The sequence below is a fragment of the Peromyscus californicus genome, unplaced genomic scaffold, assembly GCF_007827085.1.
Source record: "Peromyscus californicus insignis strain IS unplaced genomic scaffold, ASM782708v3 Scaffold_8__1_contigs__length_139910024, whole genome shotgun sequence".
Taxonomy (NCBI): domain Eukaryota; kingdom Metazoa; phylum Chordata; class Mammalia; order Rodentia; family Cricetidae; genus Peromyscus; species Peromyscus californicus.
Window position 1 is genome coordinate 14,271,378 of NW_026294606.1, and position 12,160 is coordinate 14,283,537.

A 12,160-nucleotide genomic window follows, 5' to 3' on the forward strand; every position below is an offset into this window, starting at 1 on the left:
AAAGAAAGAAAGAAAGAAAGAAAAGGAAATGCATAAATAATGAAATGCCTCAGTCCACCTTTGTCACCCCACATACCTGATTTGGTGTAACTCCATTGCCTTCCCCATCCACTGGAGTCACTTTCTTCTTGAAAACCTGATTTGTCTGCTGGGCTGGCAGGCAACAGCATAGTCTTCGCACACCATTCCCCATTCTCCTCTTAAATCTCCTCCAGCCTTGGTATAGGCTATGAGGAGAGGCTGTGTGTGCCTCTCTGGAATTCTTTTCAGATGGTACAATCTGGGTGCACAAGCTGATCTCAGTGGTGACTACATTCTGGGGTGCCTTATAGGACAAATATTTTTCAGAAGAAATACATTCTGAAGATGTGTTACCTAAGGACACATCCTTGGAGGTCATGCTGGTCTCCCAAAAGCTGCTGCTCACAAGCTGAGCAGCCACAGGAGCATGCTGGGGATCTGTGTTGGGAGGAAGAATTCTCTTCTGCTGGCAGCATGGGACATCAGGCATGCTGTGTCTTTTGCATCCCTTCTTCCTGGCAAGGTTGGCACTGTCACACACGTGGTACTTGGCTGACAAGGTAAAAATGTGAAGAGCAGGCTCATTCCCTGTCCTCTTTAGGGGGCGATGGAAGGTGGGAGGACTTACAGGTGTCATGGCAACATCATGCCACACAGGCTTCATCTGATGGCTAGTGTTGTCCCTCCAGGGTGACTGATGCTTTAAAATTAGGTAAGTTGCCATGATGTTATTGAATTTTTTTTCATGTAAAGAGTCTCTAATGTCCTTGGCATTATAACCCATGGCCAACATAGCCACCACAATGCTGGGAGTTGGGTTGCTGGGATGTGTCCCTAAAGAAGATGCTAGTTTGGAAAGTCCTTCACTACCCTTGAGCCACTGGTGCTGCATAATATCACATATCTTGGGCCTCTGCTCAGGGTCCACGGTGAACAACTGCACAATGAGGTTTACAATGTTTTGAGAAAGCATGGACGGGATGGAGTACTCGGGATGCAGCATCTTCTCCTTCATCTGTGAATAGGTCTTTGCCTCAAATGGGAAGCGCCCTGTCACCATTGTGTATAAAACCACTCCCATGCTCCAGATGTCATTTGCCTGTGCATCATATTCTACATCAGTGAAAATCTCTGGAGCACAATATTCAAGGGTGCCACAGAATCCCTTGAACCTCTGCCCAGAGGTTACTTTGATGGCCAAGCCGAAGTCACACAGTTTGACACTTCCTTTGCCATCCAGCAGGATGTTGTCTGGTTTGATGTCCCTGTGTGCAATACCATTCTCATGGCAGTAGTTAACTGCACACACCATCTGTGTGAAGATGCGGTGGGTCTCTTCCTCCTTCAGACAGCCCACTTTCTCAATATGGCTCACCAGATCTCCCCCAGCAGCATGTTCCATCACCATATAGGTATGTTCTCTGGTTTCAATGATATGGAACAGTTTGATAATGTTTGGGTGGTCCAGTGACTTAATGATATCTATTTCAGTCATGATAACAGAATCATTCTTCTCACCCCTTTCCAGGATCTTGACAGCAACCCAAACCCCTGTGTGGAGGTGGCAGGCCAGCTTCACCTCAGCAAAGCTGCCTTTGCCAAGGGTCCTAAGGATCATGTAATGATCTGTGAGGGTCACCCCTTCAGGGGAGCTGGCCTCCGGCTCTGGCTGCATCACCACCTCCTTCCTCCCTTCTCTTTCCTCCAAGTTGAGGACTTCAGTCACGATGCCAACTGATAAAAGCAGAGTTTTCAAAATTAAAAACGGGTCGACGAGGCAAGTTTATAGCTATAAATTCCTAGTATCACAAAATTAGAGATGTGTCAAACAAACTCATAATACACTTCAAGGTCATGGAATACAGAAGAAACTAAAGCCCCAAACAGTAGGTGACAACAGATGATAACGATCTGAGCTAGAATTAATGACAGGGAAACCAAAAGAGTAACATAAAGAGTCAAGGAAACAGTCAGTTATTTGAAATGATAAACAAAATTGACAAAACCATTACCCAAACTAACCAAGCAAGGGAAGACACAAATTAACAATAGCAGATGCTAAAGGAAGCAAACTTAGAACAGATATGACTCAGATCTACAGCAGCGGTTCTCAATCTTCCTAATGCTGTGACACTTTAGTACAGTGCCTCATGATGTGGGGACCCCCAATCACAAAACAATTTCATTGCTAATTCGTAACTAATTTTTCTACTATTATGAACCATAATGTAAATATCTGTGTTTTCTGATGGTCTCAGGTGACCCCTGTGAAAGGTTTGTTTGACTCTCCCCTAAAGGGTTGTGACCCACAGTTTGAGAACCACTGACCTAAAGACTCATTAGGAAATAGTTTGTAAATCTATACTTCATTAAATTGTAAAACTAGAAGAAATGGACAAATTTCTAAACACATATGACTTGCCAAAAATGAACAAAGACATATAAAATACCTACATAGACAAATAACAAACAATGAAGTTGAAAATTAAAGAAGAAATAAAAAAAAGGCCCAGGACCAAATATACTCATGGATGAATCCTATTAGATATTTAAAGAGAACCCAGTGTTCCTCAAAGTATTGAATAAAATAGAAGGGTAGGGACACTTTCCAACACATTCCACAAAACCAATATTACCCTTGTACAAAAACTATACAAAGGGGGCTAGAGAGATGGCTCAGAGGTTAAGAGCACTGGTTGCTCTTCCAGAGGACCCAAGTTCAATTCCCAGCACCCACATGACAGCTCACAACTCTCTATGGCTCCAGTTCCAGGGGATCCAGCACCTCAAAAGACATACATGTAAGTAAAACACCAACGCACATGAAATTAAAAAAAAAACTTTTAAAATAAAAAGCTAGATAAAGACATAATAAACAGAAAAAAATTATGTCAATTTCCTTTAACATAGATGTGAAATCCTTAATGATAATATTTAATATTCACACCAAATTCAACAACACATTAAAAGCTTCTATCCAAGAATGTAAGGATGGTTCCATATATACAAATTGATAAATACAGTATGCAACCCAAGTCAAAAACCACATACTCAGCCATAAGAACAAAGTGTCATTCTCAGGAAAATATACAGGACTGGAGATGACTGTGTTACATGAGACAAGCCAGTCCCACAAAGACAAATACCACTGGTTTTCGCTCATATGCAGAGTCTGGGGATTTGGAGGAGCATGAACATAAAAGAGGAATCTCTGGGACGTGGAAGAGGACTGTGGCCGGGTTGCCTGAAATGGTCCACAAAGTGCTTTGCAGGGGTCTGAGTTCCCCAAGCCACCACGCACAGTCTACAGTGTGCTACACAGGGGCTTGGGCTCAGAATGACAGTAGGGACAAGGGCCGATGTCCTAACACCTAATCCAAAGCTGTTTACACAGGCAAACAACACAGGGTGAGGGAATGCATCAAAGCAAGCAGTCTAATGGCAGACGGCAGCAGACAAGACTGTACCTAGGTGTTGGAGGAGTAACCAGGAAGTACCTCTCCTGATTTCGTGGCTCAGTGCACACGCACTTGAGTGCTAACTCCGCCTCAAATGTCTCCGTAGAAAAAGCTCTGCCTTCAAATCACAAGAACCAACGGCCTCAGTAACCCTGGCCTACTTCCAACTGTGCCGCCGGACCTAGAGTCTGACTGGTCACATGCCTAGAACTTAGCCAATCAGACTCGCCAGGTAGGATGGGCTCTCCTCATTGGCCAGGTTGAAGTCATGTGACCTGTGCCTAGTGAGCGCTGCCTTAGAGAAGAGGCTTCACATGCTCCATACCTTGTACCTTGTTTCTGGGGAATGTGCCTACTCATGCCGTCTGCCTTACCCCACTGCCATCTGGCCACAGGAGAGCTCATGACGGCACTTCTTCACTTCCCAAACCCCATCTCACTTATAAGAAATAGCTTGACTTTCCGAAGATCAGAGTTTGGGGTTGCCTCCAGCTCCGAGCTCTCTTCCTTGAGGGACATGACAGTCAAGAAACGGTTCCCTGCTGGGTTGGTCTTTGTTAGCTGCTGGATTCAGGGATCAACTGGACTGAAGATATTCCTGTCTTCAAGGAGCTGATGGTCTAAAACGAAACGGGCCGTCCCTTAAGGAGCCCAAGTGTGCGCTGTCCTTTCCCGAGAGCACTTTTCCCCCCTTAGTGCCTACAGCCAACCTATGTTAAGACCATTTCTTAGTGAATTCCAAATTTACATCATGAAAAAAAATCATGGCTTATACTTCATTTTGGTACCCAATATCCTAAAGATGAGAATAATTTTTCTTCATTGTGAGTCTTTTTCCACTCTTTGCATTGAGTATGTAATTAGTCACTTTAATTCTGAAATTTGTTTCTCAGACTTGGAAACTTTCCCTAAATTACTCCATGGTATCTCCTGTTCATTTTGAAAATATTGTTAATTGAACAAGTCCTTAAATGATCTGTTTTACATTCTAGATTTCCTCAATATTAATTGCAGCACTTCAATTTTGGTTTTATTTTTTTAATCCTGTTTTTTTTTTAATGATATTTCATAGTGTGGTGGTTTGGATAGGAATGGTCCCATAGGCTTATAGATTTGAATGCTTGGTCACTGGGGGGTGGCATGACTAGAAGTTGGGGTGTCCTTTTGAGGTAGGTGTGGCCTTGTTGGAGGAAGTGTGTCACTAGACTTGGGCTATGGGTTTTCAAATGCTCAAGCCAGGCCAAGTGTCTCTCCCTGCTGCCTGCAGATCCAGATGTAAAACTCTCAGCTACCTCTCCAGTACTATGTCTGGCTGTGTGCCGCCATGCTTCCTGCCATGATGACAATGAACTAAACCTCTGAACTGTAAGCCAGCCCCAATGCAATGCTTTCCTTTATAAGAGTTGCCATGGTCATGGTGTCTCTCCACAGCAATAGAACACTGACTAAGACATAGCATCTAGACTTGCTTCCTAGACACAGAATCTCTCTGAGGACATGGGCAGAGTTTTGGCTTTATTTTGTTGTGGGACAAGGTCATACACTCTCCTGGCTTGTCTTGGATTATAGCAATCCACCTGCCTCATCCCCTCCTTCCAAGTACTTGGCTTACAGGCATGCTCCTCCACTCCCAGCCTTGATAAAAGATTTTAGTGTTGTCTTCTTATTGCATAGTCTTTGTTCCCTCCCAGTTATATTTGCTTCCATCATTAACTCCCACAACAGAGGTTTTCCTGAGGTATTCTAATCCTTGGTTTGACTGTGTCTGTTGAAACAGATCATTGGCAGGTATTTTTCTAACTAAAACTTGCATTCTCCCAGGAAGGATCTTAGGAAATACTTCTTAAAATGTTATTTTTGAGCATCTGCATTTAGTTCTTCAAAACTGTTTTCTGACGTCATTGATGCATACTCTAAGGAGACTTGTTACCTTGTAGAGACTTTCCAGGTGCTCTTTTTGCCTCACTTCAAAACATGCTTCAAAGTCCCATCACTTTAGTTACAAAGAGGTTCGGTGTGGTGGGAGCTGCCTCTGTAGATCAAGATTCAGGGGCAAGCCAAGGAACCTGCATTCCTTTCTGCTCATGTCATCTAGGCCTGTTCTGCTCCTCAGTTGTGGGCATGGTTTTCAGAGGTCCAATAGCATCATCTGACATCTAAGCCACAGTAAGGGAAGGATTTGAAGGGAAAATGTGTCACTTTGTAGAAGGGGTAGGGGACACATCCACCCTTAGTACACAGTCCCCTTCTTTTTTCTTTTTATAAACTATTTTATACCTCCAGAACTCAATCTAAACCCCTGGTCCCCATAGAGGGGCATCATTTATAATAAGCTATGATGTATATGTAAAAGCAGCTTCTTTCCTTTGAAAATCATTTTGGTATCTTTGGTGGTTTGGATGAGAAATGTCCCCCATAGTCTTAGACATTTGAACACTTGGTCCCCAAGTGGTGGCACTGTTTGGGGAGGTTTAGGAAGTATGGAGTATGTCACTAGGGGCTGGCTTTGAGAGTAAAAACCCTTGCCTGCTTCCAGTTTGCTCTCTTTCTTCTTTGCTTGTGGTTCAAGATGTGAGCCTGAGGGGGTCCCTGCAGGTGTCAGATAGGAAAGCAAACCGAACCCCGTGAAAAGATACAGATGGAAACCAGGTACAGAATGACTTCATCAACCTGGATCTGGCTTCAAGGAGTCTGATGCCAGGCAGCTCATTGTTGGTATATTAAAACACAGTACAATTTGGGAAAAGGTTTCCAGGCAACAATCAGTCTCAGTCCAATTCCAGGTGCACAATAAAGCTTATGGTGTGACTACATAAAGACTCTTTTACATAGTACATGTGACCATGTAACAAGTCATTTTCTTTCCCACCAGCCAGCTCCCAAATAACAACACGGAGACTTAATTATGAAAGCTTGGCCATTAGCTTAGGCTGGTCCCACTAGCTCTTATAACTTAACCCATTTATATTCATCTGTGTTCTGCCACTTGGCAGTACCTCGTCTCTGTACTGCCCATATTGCTTCCTCTGGTTGGCAACTCCACCTTTCTTCCCACAGCTCTCTCTGTCCTCTCTTCCTGTCTAGCTATTGGCCATTCAGCTCTTTATTAAACCAGTCACAGTGACACATCTTTACACAGTGTTAAGGAATATTTTGAAACAGTGGGTTCTAAAGCTAAAAGGCCTAGAATCTAGTGTGGTCTCTGACTGGTAGCAAAGAGGTCAGCAGGCCATAAAGTACACGTGACATCTCTCCTAAGGATGGGTAATGGTCTAGGGAGGGAAGAGTCAGGGATAATCATCCTGGGGAATTTGTGAGGGTCCACTTCCACAGACAGCAAAAAGGTCACCAGATCATTAACAAAATCCACTCTCAGGTTTCTGGATGGAATGCAGGTATTTGATTTTTATCTCCTCCATTGAGGAGACTCCCCTGTGTGATTAACAATCCTAGTTCTCTTAGTGCTTCTCTGTGAGTACAAGGGCCTCTGTGACCCCAACATGAGCTCTCAGCTTCTTGTTCCTATAGCCATGCCTCCCTGCCATGATGGACTCTGTCCCTCTGGGGCTGTAAGCTTTTTCTTCTGTAAGTTGCTTCTGGTCATGATGTTTTATCATAACAGGAAAGTCATGTGGTATCCATATATTGTCACTTTAGTGTGAGTTAGTTTTTGTATACTTGACTGGGTTTTGAATTCAAGTCAGTGAGTACATAGTCACATTTCTCAGGTGCTAAGAAGAAACCTCAATTCCTAGGACTGTTTTTAGGTGAATGACACACTAAGTGTCTCTTTCCAAATGCTCTGGCACCTTTGGCTAGATACTCCTAATCCACTGTTGAGTGCCTGTGTTGGATTGATGCTTTGTGCACTTACTAATCTGGTCAGAGTAATAACAAAGAGTAACAATGACTGTTAATTATTAAGGAAGCCAGTTGCCAAACCATTACCAGGAAGACCAAGATGAGATAGAATGCAGGGACTGATAGAAGATGCCTGAAACTATTTTGCAACCAACAAAGTTTATGAGGTCTTTTTTCTGATGAGCTAGCAGTCAGGCTTTTGTTAGGCTGGGATCAGCATGCTGATATGAGTGGAATTTCCTTCTGTTTGCAGGGCTCTAGGAAGGATCAGGAAGCATTTTCCAACCAGCCAAAATGAAGATGTAGGAAGCTGTAATACCACTAGTATGTGAGAAAGCATGCAGATCTAGGCCTTGAGGGCAGGTTGAAGTCTTTAGATCCATCTGTATCCATCAGAACACTAAGGCTCAGAGTGCTGGGTTCTGGCCTGGGCCCCTATTATCTGCCATACTCAGTCCCACATTATAATCCCTCCACTTCTCAGCATTCTTTGCTTCTCTTCACTTCCTCTCTTAACCAGCATGTTTGCCAGCATTGACAGGGAATCAGATTTCATGAAAAAGCAACATATGGTGGTATCTACCTATAATCACAGCAGGCTGCTGGGTGTTTTGAGTTGCTGGCCTACAGAGCAACACCCTGTCTCAAAAGTTTCATGTAGGCTTTTCTTTGGTGAGACATTTTTATTTTCACGGTGTGTGTGTGTGTGTGTGTGTGTGTGTGTGTGTGTGTGTGTGTGTGTTACAAAAACAAAACAAAATTCTTCGCAAGATGCTAACATCCACTTTAAAACACCATGATTCCAGAGCAGGTCAGGTCATGAACTTCCTGCACTCTTGCTCTTTTCTTCAGTGGGCCTTGGCTGGAAGTTGCCAGAGGAGACAAGTGAGAGCAGTGGGTAAAGACCTTGGCCCTAGCACATTCTGTTTTCTCTCTGTATCTCTTGGCATCTCTCTTGTACCTAGATTCATTTCCTCCTCTTCCTTTCTCTCCCTGGAAATCCCATCTATACCTCCTACCTAGCTATTGGCCATTCAGCTTTTTATTACACCAATCACAACAATACACCTTCACACAGTGTACACATATCCCACTACACCTCTCTCCTGCTTGGAGGGATTTGAGTGTTGGCACATGCAAATTGCTTCGTGACATTGCTTTTCTGATTTTTGTTTCTTCTGAGTTATTGTTTTCCAGAGAAGTGTGCATTGATGGTTCAGAAGCCTAATGTAATAGAAAACATGATCCACCTTACTGCAAGTGGTGCTGGATCAACTCGAGATTCCTGACTCTTAAAGAGAAAAGTGGAAGCTGGGCATGGTAACACATGCCTTTAATCCCAGCACTCAGGAGGCAGAGGCAGAGGCAGATGGATGTCTGTGAGTTCCAGGCCAGCCTGGTCTACAAATTGAGTTCCAGGACAGCTAGGGCTGTTACACATAGAAACCCTATCTTGAAAAACCACAAGGCATGGGGCATAGACCATCAGATCCCCTACAGGTATGTTTAACGGACTTGTTCTCTTGTGCAACACCTTAGTAGAGGAGGTAGGAGGGTGGCTGGGAAGGGAAGGAGGACCTCTGGATGCTAGGATCTTTGATGGGGGAAAAGAACAGTTCAGGACCTCTAACTGTTAAATGTGTATGTACAGGTGGGAGTAAATAATAATAAAGGTCGTGAAACTAGAAAGGGGCCCATAATAGTAGAAAAGTTAGGCTTCCAGCACAGGAACAACATGACAGAACAGCATGCAGGAGAGCAAAAGACACTTGGGGCGAAATGACACAATAGATAGAGGGTCCAAGGAGACTCGGGAGGAGGAGAATTAACCAAAATAAAAGTTCCATATGGAAACCTGTTACTTTTTAAGCTGATTTAAAAAATAAAAGATACTATACAAAAGAGCCTGGTTGAGGCCAACAAGGACTACAACGTTTTGGGCCACCCTAAGGTACACAGGGAGATCTAAGCCAGCTTGGGGTTACAATGGGGTGGGGTCGTGTCTCAAAAGATACAAAAGTATCCACACCACTAAGAATAAAGAGAAACCTTTCATAATGGTAGTTTCAGTTAACCAGGAAGACATTAACCCTAAAGTTGAATGTATTATTTAAAACAACTCAAGATATATAGACCAGAAAAGAGTGGATCTCCGAGAGACACATTCACAATATATAGACCAGAAAAGAGTGGATCTCCGAGAGACACATTCACAATTATTGGGAAAGCTTATGCCACTCTTTTCAGTACATGATTAAGATTGATTTACAGAGCATGGGAAGGGATTGTGTACTTTTCCAGTTGTTCAACTATTTGGTCTTCTAAGAAAGCAAACAACGGTGACTGCTGGCGATCTACGGACATTAGACAGCACGCCACAAAACTGGAGGTCAGAATTCTGGGCAAGAAAACATTTTAAAATTACATTAAGTAAGTGTGTCTGTATGTGTGCTTGTGTATGTGTGGGCGCATGTGAGTCACAGCACGTGTGTGGAGGTCAGAGGACAGTGTCACCTGGGGAAATCTGTTCCCTCCTTCAATCGTGTGCATTCCAGGGATCAAGTTGTAGGGCTTGGACACAAGCATCCTTAACATACCGAGTCATCTTCCAGCCCAGCATTCTTCTTTCTTTTCCTTTTTTGTTGGTTTGGTTAGTTGTTTGGTTGGTTGTTTTGGTTTTTTTGAGACAAGGTTTCTCTGTGTAGCCCCAGCTGTCCTGGAACTCACTCAATAGACCAGGCTGGCCTTGAACTCAGAGATCTGCTTGCCTCTGCCTCCTGAGAGCTGGGATTAAAGGCATGTGCCACCAGTGCCTGGCCCATCTTTTTTTTTTTTTTTTTTTTTTTTTTTTTTTTTTTTTGATGTACTCGTTTTTCAAAAAGGAATCAGTAAAAATAAATTATAGCTATGTATAAACAAAGGTGAGGTGAGGATCCAAAGTGCTATCATATAGATCCAAGTCCTGTGACCCTACAGACAGCTGGCGGGGTGTGTGTGTGTGTGTGTGTGTGTGTGTGTGTGTGTGTGTGTGTGTGTGTATGGGGTGAGTTCTAGGACTGTAGCTTACATCACTGATCAAGTCTAGGATATAGGCTAGACCTCCTGAAACCCACTTCCACAGCACATGCCAACAAATACTATAAAAACAGTAAATGATGGCCATTTCCCAAAGGTGAAAGAAAAGTGAGTCACAAAGATGTTTAGCCTTTCTTCATTGCAGACTTGAGTTCACCACCTTCTACCTAGAGTCTGGTGTTCTTAGGGAGCAGTCAGTAGAAAACCTTCTTGCCACTTTTCTTAGAAAATAAGTCAATATTGATCAATTTGCTACCTGGAATGCAAAAAACTCAACAGTCCTGAATTTACACAGCTGCTTATACAAAGAGTGAAAAAAGAAAGATTTCAAATAATCTCAGGGTTTTTTTTTAATGTTGTTCTGCTGTTTTTAATTTACCTGCTTTTAGAGATGCAGTCTTGCCATATTGGGCAGGTTAGTCTCAAATTCCTGGGTTCAGGGAACCTCTTGCCTCAGCCTCCCAAATAGCTTGGGAGATAGGTGCACACCACGATGCCTGGCAATCTGACAAATAAGCAAGCCCAGCTGTAACTTACTACTTAAACACTTTCTCCAAAACATCTCTCCAGATGTGTAGTAGGTATCAGTTATATTATCCAGATAGTCATAATTCAGACTAGCTAGAAGGTAGTGGGCCTCGATTACCTCATATTTGTATCCCCACAAAACAGGGTGGCATCAGGCCCTCCCCTTCTCCAGAAGATATTTACAGCTGCTTGCTAGTGTATCTAACCCAGCAGTTTGGCCATCATGGGCCGAGGGTGTTGAGAGCTCATTTTCAGAGTGTTGGCCGGGCTGCATGAAGCCAGGGTTTGATCCTAGTCCCATTTTCACCCCAGCAAAAGTAATTAAATTATACATAGTGAGGAAACAGAAAATATGGAACTATTTTCCAGTTACTTCTATGAAGACAGCATTACTCTGTACAAATTTGGTTAAAGAATAGAAAAGAAACACAAATTACAAAATCTGGCAAAATAATCAATATAAAGGAACCCATTCCAGTTCACTTTAGGAGACCATTATTATTCCGATATCCAAACCAAAAACAGCATGTAGAGAAAAAGAAAAAATACAATGCAAAAAATCCTTAATAAGGGCTAGATAACCATGATGGTTCACATCTTTAATTCCAGTACTTAGGAGGCAGAGGCAGGTGGATCTCTATGAGTCTGAGGCCAGCACAGTCTACATAGTGAGTTCTAGGCTAGCCAGGGCTACACAGACTCTTTCTCACCCCTTCCCCCTCCAAAACCTTAACAAAATATTGGTAAATACACATAAAAATAAGGAGATATGGTTGGGGGTGCAGCTTAGTTGGCAAGTCTTGACTTTGATCACAGCACTCCAGAGGTAGAGACAGGAAGACCAGAAGTTCATCGTTAGCTACATGATGAGTTTTAGGTAAACATGGGCTACCTAAGACCCTGTTTCAAAAAAAAACATAGATATAAATTCAGTTTGTTTTTTTTTAAACTAAAGGCTGGTAAATACTCAGAAATTACTCAGTGTGCATAACAAAGAAGTAAAATCTCATAATCACATCAATTGGTATAATAGAAAAGGCATTTGACAAAATAGAGCAACTATTCATGATAAAGCCTTGATTGCTCCCAAGGGTGGCCCCTGGACAAAGCAGCACTGACCTTCTTTGGAAATCCATGGGGAGGATCCTATCCCAGATACAAGTCAAGTGTGAGAAGTCTGGCTGTACAAGATTCTAGAATATTATTAAAGGACCAGC

The 12,160-nt window shown here is 42.9% G+C and overlaps 1 protein-coding gene across 1 annotated transcript in view; it reads right to left on the reverse strand.

The window, feature by feature from the left end:
- Window positions 1–3,998, reverse strand: part of LOC128103774 (sperm motility kinase X-like) — a 6,193-nt gene extending 2,195 nt beyond the window's left edge. The window contains exons 1-2 of the mRNA XM_052728410.1: window positions 3,920–3,998; window positions 77–1,755 (exon numbers count right to left, since the gene is read on the reverse strand). Coding sequence (XP_052584370.1) covers window positions 77–1,755; window positions 3,920–3,998 — 1,758 coding nt within the window. The remainder of the gene's footprint in view (window positions 1–76; window positions 1,756–3,919) is intronic.
- Window positions 3,999–12,160: the final 8,162 nt, after the last annotated feature.